The following is a 20,294-nucleotide window of genomic DNA, read 5'->3' as shown; positions in this document are numbered from 1 at the left end:
TACTATCCAAAGCAATCTACAGATTCAATGCAATCCCTATGAAAATCCTAATGACTTATTTTATAGAAATATAAAAAACAACCTAAAATCCATATGGAATCCCAAGGGACCCAAAATAGACAAAACAATATTAAAAAACAACAAAGTTGGAGGCCCCATACTTCCTGATTTCAAAACATAGCACACAAAGCAGCAAGTAATTAAGACAGTATGAGACTGCCATAAAGACAGATAATTGGACAAATGGAACAGAACAGAGAGCCTAGAAATAAACTCCTGCATATATGTACAGATGACTTTCCATAAGCCAAGACTACACAATGGGTAAAGGACAGTCTGTTCAAAAAATGGTGCTGGGAAAACTGGATATCCACATGCAAAAAATGAAGTTGGACCCTTACCTTATAACCATATACAAAACTTAACTCAAAGTGGATCGAAGACCTAAATGCAAGCACTAAAACTGTAAAACTCCTAGAAGAAAACATAGGAGCAAAGCCTCAGGACATTAGGTTTGACAATGATTTCTTGGATATTACATCAAAAGCACAGGCAACAAAAGCAAAAATAGACAAATGGGACTATGTCAAACTGAAAAACTTCTGTGCATCAAAGGAAACAATAGAGTGAAAAGGCAACCAACCTATAGAATAGCAAAAATATTTACAAATTATATATATGATAAAAGATTAATATCCAGAATATATAAGGAACTTCTACAACTCAACAACAACAACAAAAATTGATTTGATTTGATTTAAAAATGGGCAAAGGACTTGAATAGATAATTCTCAAAAAAATTATGTATGAATGGCCAACAAACATATGAAAAGATGCTCAACATCACTAATCATAAGAGAAATGCAAATCAAAATTACAATGAGATATCAGCTCACATCCATCAGTATGGCTACTAGTGGAAGAACAAAAAATAGCAAGTGCTGGCTAGGATGTGGAGAAATTGGAACCCTTGTGCACTGTTGGTGGGAATGTAAAATGGAGCAGCCATCATGGAAAAGAGTATGGGGGTTCCTCAAAAAATTAAAAATAGAATTACCATATGATCCAGCAATCCCACTCCTTGATATATATCCAAAGGAATTCAAAGCAGGAACTTGAAGAGATATCTGCATATTTGTGTTTATCACAGAATTATTCACAATAGCCAAGAGTTGGAAACAACCCAAATGTCCATCATCAGATGAACAGATAAAGAACATGTGCTATATACACACAATGGAATAGTATGCAGCCTTATATAAGAAGGAAATCTTGTCATATGCTACAAGATGGATAAACTTCACAGACATTTTACTAAGCAAAATAAACCAGTCACAAAAGATAAATACTGTATGATTCCACTCATACAAAATAACTAAAGTAGTGAAAACCATAGAAACAGACAACAGAAAGGTGGCAGGTTGCCAGGGGCTGAAGGGAAGAGATTGGGGAATTACTGTTTATTGGGTAGAGAGTTTCAGTGTTGCAAATGAAAAAGCTCTGGAGATCTGTTGTACAACAACGTGAATATACTCAACTCCACTCAACTGTACACTTAAAACTGGTTAAGATGGTAAATATTATAGTACGTGTTTTTTTACCCCAATAAAAAAAATTAGAAAACAAAACAACCATGGGTCCATGCGAACATATAGAGGAATGGCAATTAGGGTGAAAGAAGGGTTATAGGGCAGCAACGTTCTCTGATGTGCAAATAAGGGGGTTAAAAGTTTGGCTTTGGTGTTCTACTGGAAAGGTGGGTTATGGCTAGCTTGATAAAAATAGAAACTAGTCATGGAAAATAGGGTAGTACACGGTTTTATTTTAGAAAAATATATAATTCTGTCAAGGTTATCTACTTTAAAAGTTAAATATAGCAAACAACAGTTCATCAATCAAGTACAGCAAACAGAATGTATATCTCATCTCTATATTTCCAGCTCACTGGAGAAATTGAAAATAGAAACATAGAGATAAGGAAGCTTATTACATTTTTTAGGTATAATTTCTGGTTGACAGGCTGAAAAGATTATCAACTGGAAATTACATCATGGCCAAATACGTGGATATTCGCCTCCAAGATAATGTAGCTTGTTAGATACACCTCCCTTCTCCTTTCTACTACTTTCAGAGAGCTGGAATTGGCAAGATTCTTAGCCTAGAGAAATTGATTAAGGGGAGGAGAGAGTAGGAAGGGCATGGTCCCCATAGAATCTGGTGGGGAAAGAAGGGCGGAACTTACAATATATAATTATATAACATATTATAATACTGTATGCCATCTATCCCGTCTGGTCTGCGAATTGCTGCAGTAGCCATCCACTCTGAGTTCACACAGTGGACCAGGCAGCCAAGTGGGAATTAAGGAAAAGTTGATGCCAGGACACAGTCACCTTGGACTTGGCTGCTCAGGTCCATCAAAGGCGGGGGGCAGGTACCTGAGAACCAAGAGGACAGGCAGTGAAGGAGAAATTAAAGAATATTGCAGAAAACAACCAGGTCCTACTGTATAGCACAGAGAACTACATTCAGTATCCTATGATGGGATTCCCTGGTGGCGCAGTGGTTGAGAATCTGCCTGCCAGTGCAGAGGACATGGGTTCGAGCCCTGGTCTGGGAAGATCCCACACGCTGCAGAGCAACTAAGCCCGTGTGCTGAGCCTGCTCTCTAGAGCCTGCGAGCCACGACTACTGAGGCTTCGAGCCACAACTACTGAGCCCGTGTGCCTAGAGCCCATGCTCCACAACAAGAGAAGCCACTGCAATGAGAAGCCCGCGCACCGCAACGAAGAGTAGCCCCCGCTCGCTGCAAGTAAAGAAAGCCCACACGCAGCAACGAAGACCCAACGCAGCCAAAAATAAAATAAATAAATTTATTTAAAAAAATCCTATGATAAACCAAAATGGAAAATATAAAAAAAAGAATGTGTATATATGTATAACTGAATCACTTTGCTGTACAGCAGAAATTAACACAACATTGTAAATCAACTATACTTCAATTAAAAAAAAAAAAGAATATCGCAGAGAACACTGGGGCCTTTTATTCTTTTGCTAAGGTGTCTGAAAGCATACCTGAGATTAGGTAATAAAAACTAAAAAGAAACGAATTCTAAAAAGCACAAAAGCAAACACAGGCTCCAAGTTCTCCAACCTATGTTTACAGCTTGAGAAGCTTCTTAGTAGCCATTTCCCTGCAAAGTGATAGCCAATCAGAAAGATAAGGGACATCTGAGTTCTCCCAGTGTAGGGACAGGGTGCAAATTGGCCCAAAGGCTCTATTGACTAAAACCACAGTGCTCTGTTTTGTAAATAATGGTTTGCAAAAACAGGGGCTTTATGAACTCCATTATCTAATGATTTTCCATTAACATGCTAATTAATTCTATAATTAAGAAAACATGAAGAACCTTAAAAGCCTAGAAAATCAAGGAAATGCTGAACTGAAATTGCCATCCAGTCCTTAAGACAGTACTGCCAATAGTTAGTAACATCTGGAACAAATTCCAAGCATTTTACCTTCGTTAGCAAACTGTGCTTTCCACCTTCCTTAGCTTAGTACTCTTACCTGGCCTATTGTCTGACCTTAGAAGAGAAATAAAATCCAGTTTATGCTATATATAAAAGTAGCCTTGCACGTAAGTAGAGTAAGATGCCAGCTGATATGGTGTTCTTTGCGGGTCTCCAGTATGAAATGTTCCCTGAACTTCAATGTGGACAAGCCTGCCGGCCACAGGTGTAGATGGAGTCCTCTGAGTTAAGATGCACATTTAGAATAAACCTCTTGGGAGGGAAGCATTCTTATGAGAAAGAAATGATATGATAAACAATCATTAACATAATTTGATCTGGGTCATCAGAATGAAGCAAGCCAGGCTCCTAAAAAAAGCACACTGCTGAAGGTTAAAAGAAGTGTAGACAAGAAAGGGAGGGGGAACCACGCAAGGGAAATTGCCTCCTTTGGTCCTCAGGAGGCTAGTCCTAATTATCTGGAAATAACCAAGAATCCATTTTGGCAGAAGGAACAAGATACACCATGGCATTACTATTTTAAGCAACTATTCCTTTTGTGGTGGTTTTATGTGACTGCCATCTTTAGTCAAGGGTTTCAAGAGAGTAAAAAGGACTAAAGCTATCAAATTGCCAATTATTTACTACTGCTTTCCTAAACCGCATGCGTTTTTAAGGAATTCATCATTTGGGAAATTGTTTTGTTTTGGGTCTTAGGAAGCACTACTTTGAAGGACTAGAACTAAAGCTACTTTTTAAAGGAGTTCTAAATTGAGTGCTTAACGAGGAAGACCCAAGGTAGAAAAGCCTCAGTGAGGAGAATGTGAAGTCCTGCCAGCACTACACTCACGGTACTCATTCCCCAGGCCTCCAGGTGTTAAAAGGAGCTGTGTACTTTATTCGCCCAGACCAGAAGACCAGTACAGTACATGTACTAAGAAAGGGAAGAGATCAATTTGAAGAAACTAACGTCCCTTTAAACTCCATTGGCTGAGTCTAGATAAATTTCTTAAATGGGGCAGCCAACTGAACACTGCGCTTCTGGAAATTCACTAAAGAAGCCAGGTTCCCCATCTGGTCCCAGCCGCTCGAATTCAGAATCCATCACAGAGGAGAGCAACAAAGCTCTGCTGTTATCCTTCACTGCAAGGAGTGTGAGTCATAAACCCTTTAGCGGTGGGTCTACAACTATGAGACGTGTAACTTCAGGGATGCTGTCACATGCCACAGTCTACCCCAATGTCTTCATTACACGCGGTCAGGAAAAAATAAGGACAGGCTCAAGGAACAGGTCTTATGCAGACAAGGATAAGAATAGATAGAAGGTAGCAACTATATTTAGCAAGTAATTCAACAAGAGGAAAGGGGAGATGGATTTAGTTGCCTTTTACTTTTCTATTTCCAACTTGCTGAAACCAGAGTGGGGAAATGAACATGAGAGAGACCTGGGCTTTGATTCTTTGCTAAAGTAGGATTATGTGTGTAACAAAGATGATGTACCAGAAAGGTTACTCCAGAAATCAGATGACTTTGGTTGTGGTGTGACCTTCAACAAGTGGATTTTGTTTCTAGACCCAGAGTTCTTCACCTACAAATTAAAGAAATTATAGAAGAATAACCTCTGTGCTCTGTTTCATTTTCCAAACAATCTGTGATTAAATACATTTATAATCAAACTAAGTTTACAAGTGAAAAAAAAAAAAAGAACTTTTCAGAGTCTATGAAAATGAATGGAGTTTACAGATTCAAGTTTCTTCAGACTACAACTAGTAATACCGTTTTGGAACTGCAATTAGTGTTCCAGAAATTTCTTCCATCCAAGCCTAAACCATTGTATTTCAGTGAAAGGATGCTAAGCTTTTGGATATTGTGCTTGAGTCTTTATGCCAAAGTAATCGCTCAAGGCACATTTGAATTTTTATGACTCTAATGATGTCAGTTCACAAGATGGACTATTTCCCTCGGAAAATAGAGAGTCCTCAGGTGACAGAACAGATGGAGGGCCAACTTTTACTTATGGCTCAGGTTACACAGACGCTGCACCTTAAATAATTTATACGATGTGATCATACTTGGGCCTCATCTGTGGGAACAGACTGAACTGAAACCAAATATGCCTCAATCTGTATAGTAATCACTGCTCAATAGCAGAGACACAGTGGAAAGTCCATTAGGCTAGCCAGAGTCTGGAGGCTCATGCTACTTAAGTACTGAGCAGATGATCAATTCTGGTTAAAATGCCTAGTTCCACCCCACTCCCAGCTGAGAGCTCAGTAAAGCTCACTGGCTGACTCAATTAAACAAGAGCTGGCTTTGGGAGGCCACAGATAAAACCCGGCAGACGTCAGCCGCTGACATTCCCCCATGAAAGAACCCAATAAGGTATGCTATTCCAATAAGCTAAGTAGTATCTGTAGACGCCGTGGCAATGTGAATCTACTTCCATTTACTACGGGGAACTAGGAGAATAGGAATAAAGTGGGGAATGGTAATACTACCATTCCAAACTGAAGAGTTCATATAAACTCAAAAGTTGTGCTCCAAAGTTTGAGAATGGGTACTTTCATCATTTGAAAAAAACCAAAGCACGGTTGAAAATGTTCCTCATGAAAGTAATTTGATGGTTTATCCAAATTGCCCTCCTGTATGAGACTGCTCCCAGTGTTAATTTGAGTGCTATTTTTCTAGGTATTTCTGCAAATTTTCTTTTTAGAGCCTCATAATAATGCTGACTGTAACATAGGCTGGATAACTCTAATTACCCATTTGATCATTAGGAGCCCTGAGGTTTAATTCCAAGAAGTGCAATGCCGTGACTGGAGAATGAAACCATCGATTCATGACCAGCAGCATCAGGATTCAGGTCCTTTTCCACTATAAAGTGCTAAGTGCTATCTGCCTTCTGCATCCCTACCAATGAGTGTGCAACGTGGCCAGATGCCGTGGCCAGATGCCGCCTCCACATAAACGAACTCTCTGGATCAAAAAGGAGGCAAGGGGAGGTGAGAGACTCCAGAAAAACCACATCTGCTGGAAGCTGCACTTCAGGCCCAGTGAGAAGCAATGGGGACCAAGCATTTTCTAGATCACACGCTTGGACTACTATAAGAGGCACTATGGGATGGTGGGAAGTAGGCAGGAGTTGCAGAGATCCAAGTTCAAAGCTGAGTTCTGTTGCTCACGAGCTGTGTGACTTGGAGCAAATTTCTGAACTTCTTGATGCCTGGCTCTTCTCACCTATAATACAGGATAACCATGTCTTCTTGGCATTGTTGTAAGGAAAAGAGGAAATGCATGTTAACTAGTCTACCTGGCATGGTAGGTCTTCCATAAATAGCACCTTTCTTACCACGCCTGCTGCTTGCAGCCACTAAGTCCTTTCAAGGCCACGAAGTTCAGTTTGAAGCAACAGACCTGATATTCTCATTGCCCATCATGAGTAGAGGCTAGTACATGCTCTTCCCATCCAATTCCCTACAGGCCACAGACAATCAAAACAACCCTACATCTAACAAGCACACTGAAATCTGCTCTCCAGCACTTTTCTTTTGGCAGCTAGTAGATTTTTAAAAAAATAAAATAAAAAGCCTGCTGTGTCTGGTCTCCTTCTTCCCTTTAGCAAAGATTAGACCAAAAAGAAAGCAATTTAACAATTATTAGGCAAAGTAGGAGTGGCTCTTTATCTCTTTTTATACCAGAAGGGAAAGAGATGGTTGGTTATTTCTGCAATCATTATAAAATGTGCTTCAAGTACACACACTTGACACAAACCTGGAAATGAAGGGTCATGTTGAGCAGAGATTTCTTTTTTTTTTTTGCTATATTTAACTGTAGCTATTATTATAACCATTCACAAATATTAAGCACTTATTATATAAGGCATTAGTTTAGGACTCAGGCTCTGGAATCGAAGTGGGTTTGAAACCTGGCTCCACCACTGACTTGCTGTGTGACCTTGGGCTGAGGAGTTAACCTCTCTGTACTTTGGTCTCCAGCTCAACAAAATCAAAATACTACTACACCAACCACAACCTGCGTGAGGCAAAAGAATATAAAAATCCATGCAAAGCAATTGGAAGAGTGCCTGACTGTTAAGAAAAAGTAGTAAATGTTAGCAATTATGCTTAGTTATTACTGAGTGAACCTCATAGGCCTTGAGAGAAATGTGACAAATAAAGACTGGTTGGGCTGGTTAAACTCTTGAGAGTCTGAAATAGCATTTTATAATAAAGTCAATGAAAAACTCTCCCATACTCATGTTGCCTGCTGCTACCACAGGAGAGACAACATCCTATCACCACGTTTACACCTGATACAGGACACGCAGCAATTTATGAGAAAGCTGTCTCTCTGGCTGAGGACTGAGTGCCCTGATTATTTCTACACTGTGCAAAACTAAAGATTTCTTTAAGTCTTGTAACTCAGTTCGGAGCACAGTTTGACCCCCATGTGAATGTTTCCTCAATACTGAAATGTCTTGAAAAAGACTGGTGCCTCACCCTATTGCATGGATGTGGTTTCCCTACACCTCTCTGAGATCCCACCCTACAGATAAAACCCTCTTCTGTTGGGGGCATTTTATTGTACAAGCAGTCCAACTCCCATCTAAGATAACCCGGAAGCCATATTTGTGCTCCTTCTAGCTCAAATGCAATTATTTTTATCTTGAATTGTTCTAGCACAAAATGGCATCTTAAAAATTTCATTGTATTTACCTTATCTACCTCTTTATCTTTTTTTCAATAATGTTACTAATAATATAGCTCAAATTATATAACTATAAGGTACCTGTCATCGGATAGACACTGATCACAACAATTCACATAACTCATTTTCATCTGCATAATAATAATGTCATAAGGTCATAATAATAGTTATATAATGTTAACTATAATATATTGTATTATAGTTGTATGATATTATATATTGTATAATATCATATAACTATTATTATGACCTTTTCAAAGGTGATAAAACTCAGACAGAGAGAATGTAAGTGGCTCAGGATCAGAGAGCCAGAAGCACACATACCACTATACTAAACTTGAATTCCTCCCTTCCTTTCTACCTTGCACCATCCATCCGCCCTTTTATCTACCTGCCCATCTCCTCATCCAGCTATCAACCAATCAGTAGAGGGGAAAGAAGGAATTAAAGCATTTGCTTAGAAAGGAATTTGGAATTTAACTAATTCAAATATATCAGTAGGATTTGGTGGTTGTAAAGCGCTCACTTGCAGTAGGCTCAGCATGGCATGCATTATTAAAGAAACTGTTTTAAATGAGTGTCAATTTTTCAAAACGTAAAGACTGGCTCTATTCAAGAGACCCAGAAGACTTGAAGGGATGCATACAATATAACTATACAGCGGCCACATTACTAAGCTATGGACATTATATCTGAAAGGAAAGACATAATCAACAATTATTATTTTCTTTCAGTAAGAAAAAAGCTAGGTAGGAGTATGTCTAAACCATCTTTCCTTCCTTAATGAAACTGTTATTGATTTTTCATCCTGCTGAATCACTGCCTTGAAGCAATTTCTTTTACCTGCAGGTTCTCACATTTAATTTGGATGTACGCTTAAGGGAGAGTTTATCAATAAAAGCTCCAGAGGAATGCCAAAAGGTTTGTATTAGGAAGAAACAGTGAAAGCAATTCTATCAATTTTGTTAAACACAAAGATGATCAAAGAATTACTAATGAATGGCATTTAAAGAGCAATTTCAATGTGAATCTGGGTCATATCAACATAGTCATCATTCTGAATGTTCTCAGTGGGTATAAACATTAAAAATTTCCATGCACAAAACATAAATTTGATACTGTTAGAGGAAAGGGCAAATATATTCGTTCACCAACAGCTGGGCTTCAAGTTGACTTTGCTGACCAAAATTAATATCTCCCCACATTCTTTTAGCATCATCCCTTATTATGTACCTGTTACTGAACAAAGCATGATCTATGTATTATCTCCTTTGATCTTATAATTCAGGTACCATAAACTACAATATTATACACAAAGAAAGTAAGGCACAGAGAATTTAAGAAATTTGCCCCAAATTATATAATTACCAAATGGCAGAGGCAGCATTCAACCTCATGTTTGTGTGTTTCCCGAACCCACATTCATAACTCCAGGAACAGTTCGTATACACAAAGTACTTTGATTCTCTACCATGTACCAAAAAGCCTCTGAATAAATAAATATTTTTCATAACATTCATCAATGCTTCAGGACCATGAATTTTTTTTAGACTTAATGAAGCTATATTCGCACAATGTGACCAACCACAAAACCCATGTGCAATGTTAGAAAATGCTCTTGGGGTTCCACCTACTTTAGATTCTCAAACATATGCTGGGACCATCAAATCCCACACGGAGATGACTAAGTCCCTCTCAGCACACTGCCCCTTATCCCTAAAAGTGTGCCACCTTCTAGAATGACCCCACCACAGAAAGGACTAGTTGCAGGACCACGTGCATGGTGACTTTTCTCCACCCCTCCTCTCTGAACTCTCTCCTCATTCTCTCCTGCTTCCTCTCCTGCCCCGCACCTCTTGCTAAACTATACTCAGCTCTAAATGTTTATAGGTCAAGTTGTTTTCTCCCTCCTGGCATAATTTCTCCAGAGACAGATGACATACTATTTGAGTTCTCTTTCCCTGGGAAACTGTTCCAGGAGTCCCCAAACCAGCCCTGATCTTGAAAGGAGCTCAAACCAAGGAAGATACCTCCCCACAGACCCCAGAGGGGCCCTAGCAGTCAATATAAATCTGAGAACATGACTGTCTTCTCTGCCTGCCAACAACTCCTTCCTATGCCATTCTACTCTCAAGGTTCACAGCAAGTCATTCCATTATGCCAGTGATTTGTGTTCCCCCCCAAGGAAATCATGCAGGAAAATGAACAGTGACAATAGCCAAGACCAAAACAAAACAATAAGTAACAACAGAAAAGGACTTAAGTTGTTTGCCATATTACAAATACTAAAGTATCACATACAATACATTCAGATTTATTCATTTTGAACGTTGATGGAGCACGTTCACGAAACCTCCATTAACAATGCCATCCACCTTTCCCCTTTATTTCCTATATGGTTTTTGACTATATGTTAGACACAACCTGACTAGTATTCAGGGTTTCATAGATCAATAGAAGCTCAAACTGGATTTTCCAAAGTCACATATATATTTTGTCATGCATTCATTCTTCTATTCACTACACATTCATTAAGCTCAAAACTGAACAAGAACACTGGGGTGCATGTATCTTTTCGAATTATGGCTTTCTCTGGATATACGCCCAGAAGCGGGGTTACAGGATCATGTAGCAGCTCTATTTTTAGTTTTTTAAGGAACCTCCATACTGTTCTCCATAGTGGCTGTACCAATTTACATTCCCACCAACAGTGTAGGAGCATTCCCTTCTCTCCACACCCTCTCCAGCATTTACTGTTTGTAGATTTTTGGTGCAAATGAACTTATTTACAAAACAGAAATAGAGTCACAGAAGTAGAAAAAAAATTACGGTTACCAAGTGGGAAAGGACGGGGGGAGGGATAAATTGGGATATTGGGATTGACATATTCACACTGCTATATATAAAATAGATAACTAGTAAGGACCTACTGTATAGCACAGGGAACTCTACCCAATACTCTGTAATGACCTATATGGGAAAAGAATCTAAAGAAGAGTGGATATATGTACATGTATAACTGATTCACTTTCCTGTACACCTGAAACTAACACATTGTAAATCAACTATACTCCAATACAAATTAAAAAAAAAAAAAGAATACTCTAGTTCAAATTCCAACTCTGCTACTCATCTGTTTCCTCAGATGTCATACGGAGATAATAATCTCATAGGATATTTGTGAGGATTCAATGAGATAAAGCATGTAAAAGCAACCAGGGATGTAATAACTGGTCAATCAATATAAATAGTATCACTGCTATTACTTCTAGCACATTTTGTGGGAATTTTTATAAGATTTTTCTTGTATGTGATTAATTTTGTGCATGACACAGTATCTTATGTAGCTCTAGAGATTTTTAAATGAGCCTAGGAAGCAAATTTTGGCAGCTCTACTCAACATTTCTCTGCAAAAAAAAAATTAAAACTATTAAAAAACATGAAGTGTTTTAAATCAAAGCTGTCTTATAAATTCTCTGAAAAGATTAAATGAAAACTGAATCACTCAATTTTTGAGAACTTTAAGATATAAAATTTTCAGGCAAATATAAAAACTTCAGAAAAATGTTTTTTCATCAGATATAGCTGCCTATGTCGAATTTCCTCTACTATTAGTGTCACACCTATCACCTAAAATACTGCACCAAAGGAGAAGTCCCACTGCTTAATGTTGGTGACATTTATTCTTCAGCTTGAGAAGGCAAAACAAAAACCTCCAAACTGAAATATCTGTAGGCCAGTGAAATACAGCAGTTGTCTTTTCAAAAGGCGAAAAAAGACAATGTTTCATTATTTGAGACCATAATTATTACTTCAGCTTCTCTAAACAAAAGTTCTCAGGTTTTAAGGAGTTGATTTTCACAACTATAGCAAATTGACAAAACAGTCCATGAAAGTAAATTGTCAATTACTTCTAGATGTACAAATTATTAAGATAATAACAGCTTTTATTACTTAAACATTAAAAATTAAAATTATCCCATGGCCCTTGTTTATCATATTTTCATTTTATCATTCTCTTGTTTTGTTTTGTATTTTCTCTCTTGGTTATCAGATATTTCTTTCAGGCAGTGCGCACGGCGGTCCCCTGGATCTGTCTCTTGCTTCAACAGTGTTTGAACGGAACAGACCCAGGGACGCCCTTTGCTCCAGCCTCCGACCACCCTCCAACCTTTCTTCCAGTCGCAACCTTCGGAGTCAGACCCTCAGCTATCCTCGGTCACCAGGGCCAGCCAACACCATTTTTTGAGTTTAACTCCTTATCAACCATGAGCTCCCAGATTCGTCAGAATTATTCCACCGAGGTGGAGGCCGCTGTCAACCGTCTGGTCAACATACATCTGTGGGCCTCCTACACCTCCCTCTCTCTGGGCTTCTATTTAGACCGTGACGATGTGGCTCTGGAGGGCGTGGGCCACTTTTTCTGCGAATGGACCGAAGAGAAGCACGAGGGCGCCGAGCGTCTCTTGAAAATGCAAAACCAGGGCAGCGGCCGCGCCCTCTTCCAGGATGTGCAGAAGCCATCTCAAGATGAGTGGGGTGAAACCCAGGACGCTGTGGAAGACGCCGTTCTCATTGAGAAGAACCTGAACCAGGCCCTTTTGGATCTGCATTCCCTGGGTTCTGCCTGCGCAGACCCCCGCCTCTGCGACTTCCTGGAGAGCCACTTCCTGGACGAGCAGGGGAAACTCGTCAAGAAGATGGGTGACCACCCGACCAACCTCCGCAGGCTGGTTGGTCCCCAGGCTGGCCTGGGCGAGTGTCTCTTTGAAAGGCTCACCCTCAAGTATCACTAGGAACTTTCGGAGCCCAGTGGCCTTTGAGGAGCCCCTCTGGTGTCAGGGCTTCTGCCTGAAGCCCTGCTATGCAGCCACTAGGCAGCTTTTTAACCACCCTGGAGCCCTCTCCCAAGCCTTGGACCAAATGGAAACAATAAAGCTTTTTGCAGCAAAAAAAAAAAAAAAAAAGTTTTTCTTTGATACAATGTAGGTGAACAAGTGGATTGAAATGTACCAACTTGTACAGATTTGAAAATAAAAAATTTAAATTTTTATTTAAAATTTTAATAACAATATTTCCTATCTTTGTAACTGATTCAGTGAATAAAATCTGAAGACTACTTAATTCTTCATCAATGCTTCCATTTTTGCCCATTTTTAATCAAAGATATAATGAAATCTTTTTCACATTTCTTATCTAGAAAATTTCCTCATGTGTTTAATTCTGCATATAAGTGAAATCATCACAGTATTTGTCTTTGTCTGACTTATTTCACTTGGCATAATTCAACGTCCATCCATGTTGTCTCAAATGGCAGGATTTCCTTTTTTATGGCTGAGTAGTATTCCTCTGTGTGTGTGTGTGTGTGTGTGTGTGTGTGTGTACGTGTGTGTGTAAAACACATTTTCCTTACTCATTCAGCTGTCAATAGAAACTTAGGTTGTTTCTATGTCTTGGCTATTGTAAATAATACTGTATAATACTGCAGTGAACATGGGTGCTCAGATATCTCTCAGGACAGTGATTTCATTTCCTTTGGATATATACCCAGAAGTAGGATAGCTGGATCATATGGTAGTTCTATTTTTAATTTTTTGTGAAACCTCCATGCTGTTTTCCATAATGGCTGTATGATGACTCCCAAAATTTCAGGTTTATGTGACTTCACCCCCGCCTCCAATAAATCCTCCTTTTCTAGTAGGAAACACCCTGCAAGTACAAGAAACTCAAGTTGTGCACTTTCCCCACCCACACACCTTCCTCAACCCTTTCCCTCCCTCCCCTTCCCTCTCCCCCTCTCTCTTTCTCTCTCTCTATATACACACACATATATACATGTATAAGTATATATACAATATATATAAATACACATACACATTCTTTTTCTTTCTACCCAATATTCAGAACACACTTTGGAAGACTAGAAATTTTCAAGTTAGGAGGCCCTCATAGGGTAGAAATTTTTAAGTTAGGAGACTTTCATAGGGTATCTGCCTGCAGCTGAACACAAAGAGTTCATCCCTAACCTCAGATTCCCCTGAAAATTCATCCCAAACAAGGGAAATAGGATAAGCAAGGGAATAAAGAGTATTTTAAAGACCTCCATTAAGAAATGGAGAGGAAATGAGAAAAGGGATCACAAAAAGCAGAGCAGAGGAAGTGGGGGAGACCAGGTTAAATGGGCTAGAATGCTGAGACCGGGTTCTCCCACCAGCAACTGAGAACCTCAGTTTACACTCACGGGAAAACACCACAGCTTGACTCTGCTGGTGGCTGGGAGTGTCTCCCACCGGTATGCAACATTCAGAGCCGCCTGCATGCCTCCCTACCCTCCCTGATGTAAAGAGGTTTTTCACGCTAGCCCCAAATGTCCTCTTCTATCAGACTCTCACTGTTTTTCTGTCTTTGCAAGAGACTACATGCTCCCTCAATTTTAGATAATCCATAATAATAATCTGTCTCAATGTATAATGAGGAATTTGTCTCAAATTGGTTATCATTGGTATATCTACCTACAACAAAAAGTGATACGTTATTCCTGATATACGCTTTTTCATTACATACCAGAACATTCTATGGAAGCTTGGGGAAGAGAATAGGTACTATCAGGATTAGGAAGGATGACTATAAACCTAGATATTAATTTAGGGTCAATGAAATGGTCTTTCTAATACATAAAATAATTTGTGCAAAGCACTTAGCATACTGCCTAGTATACAGATAATGACAGCTCTTTTGTACTGTTCAAAGAAATATTTTTCATACAATCTTTGTATTCTCATAATGCTTTTGACATATCTCTGTTGGCTTTTCTTTCTGCAATTGTCTGCTTATGTGCTACGTCACCAACTAGATGGTAAACTCCCTGAGAGTGAAGAAAAGGAAATCATCATTGTATCCTCAGGGCCTAGAATATGGTAAGTACCATGGCAACTGCCTCATAAATATCTGACAGCCAACTGAAGGAATGAAGGTAGAGTTCTGCAAAGTTCACTACCAATTACGTAAGATGATAATAAGAGCACCCAACCACTTATCTGAAAAGCTGGATTTTGATACCATCTCTACCAATGACTTCCTGCAATGTCCTAAGCAATCCACATGGAATTGGAGACAAAGACTTACCTACACATTCCATAGGGTTGCTATGAGGATCACATTAGATAAATATGAAGAGGAAGGCCAAGGAGTCCATCACAGAGTCACCTCCCCTTCCACAAATTCAGTTTTCTTAGTTGAAAAAAAACAGAAGGCGGTACCAGCTCCAGCATTGTATGAGTCTCAGGAATCCCTAAACCAACTACACTAAAGAAGTTCTCAGATGAATGAAAACAAAAAAATTAAATCAAATGAAACACACATTTGCTGGAAGCAAGAATTTTTTTTTCTTTTCTCTCAGCTTGAGCTAATTCCTTTGTCCAAATTATTTCATTTGTTCCAAAATTACTTCCCAGTGAGATCCAAGAGCCAATCATTGAAGGTTCCTGGAGGTCTCCAGACCCCTCATTGCTTCTTCCCAACTGGGATGCACCATCATTGCCTCAGCACCAGCTGTCCCACCCCTGGGAGGCCAGAGATGGCCCCGGCCACAGAGCAGGAAGCCTCAGCCAGGTGCCGCCATGGTCTTCCCATGCCAACAGTTCAACTCTAGCTCAATTTTACCTCCGAATTTGTGCTAAATGTTTTAGTACATTATCCAATTTCATATTTTAAAACAGCTTTCTGGGGTACATATGAATAACCCAATTTGACAGAATACTGTAGAGGCCATAATAAATGCTATGTAAGTGTTTATCAAGTGAACGAGGGAAGGAATACAGTGCTAAGTAGAAGACTGAGGCCGGGGGGGAGGATGCTGAAGTAGGCTAAGCTCACACACTAGTAAGAACAAAGCTCTGACACAAACCAGGTTCATCCAACCTCCAAATGCCTTTGTGCTGGCCTAAACTGTAATGTCGGCCATTCTTGGCATTGATTTTAAGATGAAGTTCCCATTTATTTATAAAACAGAAATAGACTCACAGGCAGAAAATAAACTTATGGTTACCAAAGGGGACAGCGGTGCAGGGGGTGGGGCGTAGAGGTGGGGAGATAAATTAGAGTCTGGGATTAACAGAAACACACTACTATAAATAAAATAGATAAACAACAAGGACCTAATTTATAGCACAGGGAGCTATACTCAATATCTTGTAATAACCTATAATGGAAAAGAATCTGAAAAAGAACATATATATATATAGATAGATAGATAGATATAGATATAACTGAATCACTTTGCTGTATACTTGAAACTAACACAACATTGTAAACTTTTTCTCCTTTTTCTTTTTTTTAATTTTTATTGGAATATAGTTGATTTACAATGTTGTGTTAGTTTCAGGTGTACAGCAAAGCCACTATAAATTAACTATGCTTCAATTTTAAAAAAAGAAACCAAAAATATAAAATGAAGTTTCTCCCACATAAATATTGTAAAGTAGCTGCTCTCTTCACCCAGTTCCAGAGCTGCCAACTCTGGTACAGATTCTCAGGTGCTGCTCCTCTGTCTAATGATGGGAGAGGAATCCTGACCTTGTGACAAGCCATTCTGAACATCTCTGCTATATTTTTTCATCTGTCTTTTCTCCTGAGAACTCCCAGCTGAATTCATTGATTTTTAGCTTCCACTTTTAATGACCTCCTATTATTTAGACTATAGAATGTGGCATGGGTACCACTAAAGTCCACCATCTGCCCCCTTATAGGCAGGCTCTGGTCCTTCCATCATTGGCTCATGTGGAAGAGGGAAGTGAACTGTACCTGAAATGGGGTGCGGAGGATGGACTGAGAGGTCCCATGTCCCATTCTGTCCCTGTTGCTCCAAGCTGTCTTCCTGGCCCTCAGCTTGCTCACCTGTTATTGAGAAGCCCAGGTCTGATGATCTCAAGGTCCCTTCCAGCTCTAAAATTCTATGAAAGTATTTGCTTAAATATATGTTTCATAATGATCCAAATAATCACAGTAACCTTTGGAACTACTAAAAAATAAATTGTACATCAGCTGACCTCTGGTGTCAGTACTGACATCGGTGTGCAGGCTGCTAATTTAATCATCCTACAATGTGGTCCCTAACCATCGAATAAATTAAGCATATCCTGCATTTGTCCTTTCCTCCATTTTTTAAGCTCTAGATTCTTTATCGGTGCCGCAATTTCCATTATGAGACAAGTGAACTCATCCCAGGTCAAGAGGCACCAATAAATTCAACTCTTTGATATTTAGAGTTGAAGACCTAAAGGAAAAGGCACCACTTTTAGGTCAACATGGGGGTATCAGATATCAATGACATATACTCCACATCTGTTCACTAATTCATCCTGAACACTGTTTCAACATACCGTCAAATCTGATTTTGGTTCTTGGGTTCTGTAATAATTAAACGATTCTCCTGCTCTAAAAGCTGGCTCATTTATTTCAAAATCAATCAAGGACAAATCAGAGAGTCCAACAAAGATGAATAAGAGATGGCAAAGCCTATCTTTGAATGCATCCGTGGCTTTAATATTGAATACAAAATGATTTTCAAAAAAAAACTTTTTAAAAAGTATCCTTGATTTGTGAAACTCCTGTTAAGGATGTACATTTTTCTTGAGTATTACAAATGAAACTCCCTGGGGAGAATCTCTCCTTGTCAAAGTTCACCCTAATGGAAATGTCTTCAAAATATCAAAAGGACTTAAAGAGCTAAAGCGACTTCCTCAACAAATTTAAAAAATTTATTAACCTAAGTGCTGAGGAGTGTTTAAATATCTGTGAAATTCTTCTCAAACATCCCCTTTCCAGTCATCTTGTTACCATCCTTTACTGACCTCATTGTCTGTTTTAGAATGCAGTCATTAGGAAGCACTTGTGTATTCTCAGAAAAAACATCCTAGAGCTTAAAAAAAAAAAAAGTGAGAAGCACCGAGTAAGGGATATATTCTTAAAACATCCAAAGTTTTGCATCAATATAACTTAGAAGGAAATTCTTGGTGTTCTTTCAGGATGGGTCTTCGAGGGCCATGGTCTATCTATTCGCTCCATGTTGCAATCAGTCAATGGCAGCCCTCCTACTAAAAACAGGAGCTTGTCCTGCTCCACTCTTTAACTTTCATAGCCTAGCACTTGGCATAGAGTAACGCCCAAGAACTATCTGCTGCATGAATAAAACCTTAGCATTCAAGCATAAAGGCAGGAAAAAGAACCTAAGACATTTCAGATAAAAACTTCTTTATTAAAACAATCAGCAAATCCAAGGAATGAGAACACTTTGCTGATTTACAGAAGCACTGAGTAAAAGTTCTTATGATGGTCTTCAAAGTGTCACGAATTTATACAGTCCTCTCAACTTCATGCCTTATGAGAGAAACTTGTATATAAGATACGCTTTCCAAAAGAAGTATGCATGTATTTTATTTATTCAGGGATGCACACCCACTCATTTACAGACTCAGAAACAAAACTCATTAAGTTTAAGCTCCATGCTAAAATCACAGCTGTGAATCCTTATCTTTATTTCATCAAAATTTGAACCCACCAGTTTTGATGGATGTTTTATATTTCTCTTAAAAACTAAGTTTTCAGTCACTGCTAAATTGTCATAAAATATTTATTTTAAAAATTACAGAATGCATGAAAATGAAAGGGAGTGGTATGTAAAAGATATATTTAAGATGAAAAGTGTTCCTTGAAAATATGAAGTATCAAATAGATGTAAACTGATAAAGTATTAGATAAATAGACCCTTTTTTTGTTTGCTTTTTATAAAATGTGATAAAAGGTTTTTCTCGGTGGTCACACTGAAGATGTTTTCCACACTAAAATATAGAAAGGTTCTGTTGTGCAGTGGTGTGTGTGTGCCTGTGTGTGTTCTAAATTAAGCCATGGTTCTGAAGCAACCTTGATGCTACTGATCGATAACAACATGCAACTCAAAGGCATCCCCAGGGTAAAGGAGCCAAAGGAACCTTTCCAACTGTCACAAATAGCTTGTTACAAAGACAGAGAATGGTAGCAAGAACAGATACACTCACATAGGTGTGCACTAGGTTATGAGCAAGACTCAATATTTTATAGACCAAGTGGATAAGTATCATTGGTTTAGAGATCCTATTCTCAGCACTGGTGGGACACCAGGTAAGGGTTCAACTCTCCACTGCAGAGAAGTCAGATCTTCATTCATGGCCTTCCGATTGGATTCTCTTTGAACATATGCCCTTTCAAGTGAAATTAATCAATCTCTTTATCACTCTCACTGCATCTGGAGCCATAATCATTACCCAACTGCTGAGAAAGAAATGAAACAACTAATTGCACAGGGAGTAGAGCTTAGTGTTCAGACCGGGAAAGTTTTTATTAAGTTCTAATTCGAAAAGTAATTTTTCATGGCCAGCCATAGCAGACACGCTATGTGCAGGAGACTGCACCACCAAAGCAGCCAGCTAAGTATCCACAAGCATGTTATCGACATGTTAACAATTACAGAACTTATACTTTGTTGAAAGGATTCCACAACTGAATCTTAAATATCTTACAACACTTTACATGTACTATTCTGAGTAGGAATATGAGAAACCTTCTGATTCTCTGAACTTAACATAAATGCTGGTAAGCATCAAACACATGAATATCTAGTTATTTGTAATCCTCAAATTTCCCCACCAGCAATTTTAGGAACCCCACCTACAACTTTAACATAAACCCAATGAAATGCAACGAACAAGATTCTCACCTACTTGCTACTTTTTGAACTTTTTAAAACCTCCCACTATTTCAGGATACTAAATATAGCTGTGATTCACTGGAAACTATAGGTGTGTTCTGAACAAAACCAGTTTATGTTAACTGAAATACACTGTCCAACTGATTTACCTTATAAAACTGGACATGTGTTCCCAGAAGAAAAGTTACAGTGTCAGAATACAGTTTTAAAATCACACTTAAGAAGGCAATAAACATCTTTGCACCATATAGTTGAAATGATAAATAGTAGTTACTTGAAGCATATAATAATACACAATGGAGATAAATATTAAAACAAAAACAAGACACTTAAC

At 38.7% G+C, this 20,294-nt stretch overlaps 2 protein-coding genes across 3 annotated transcripts in view; one reads left to right on the top strand and one right to left on the bottom strand.

Annotated features, from left to right (window-relative positions):
- Positions 1–20,294, bottom strand: part of THSD7B (thrombospondin type 1 domain containing 7B) — a 751,247-nt gene that overhangs the window by 707,665 nt on the left and 23,288 nt on the right. The window lies entirely within an intron of this gene.
- On the top strand, positions 12,485–13,013 carry LOC118897760 (ferritin light chain-like). Its single transcript, XM_036857076.1, has one exon. The coding sequence runs from the start codon at positions 12,486–12,488 to the stop codon at positions 13,011–13,013; it is 528 nt and encodes a 175-aa protein (XP_036712971.1). The 5' UTR covers position 12,485.

Source organism: Balaenoptera musculus, chromosome 7 (assembly GCF_009873245.2).
Source record: "Balaenoptera musculus isolate JJ_BM4_2016_0621 chromosome 7, mBalMus1.pri.v3, whole genome shotgun sequence".
NCBI lineage: Eukaryota > Metazoa > Chordata > Mammalia > Artiodactyla > Balaenopteridae > Balaenoptera > Balaenoptera musculus.
The sequence above is the reverse complement of the archived record's forward strand: the minus strand, read 5'-3'. Positions and strand labels throughout refer to the sequence as shown.

What these genes read in the sequence shown, in the direction of transcription:
- LOC118897760 (XM_036857076.1), top strand. Translation starts at nt 12,486, where the DNA reads ATGAGCTCCCAGATTCGTCAGAATTATTCCACCGAGGTGGAGGCCGCT.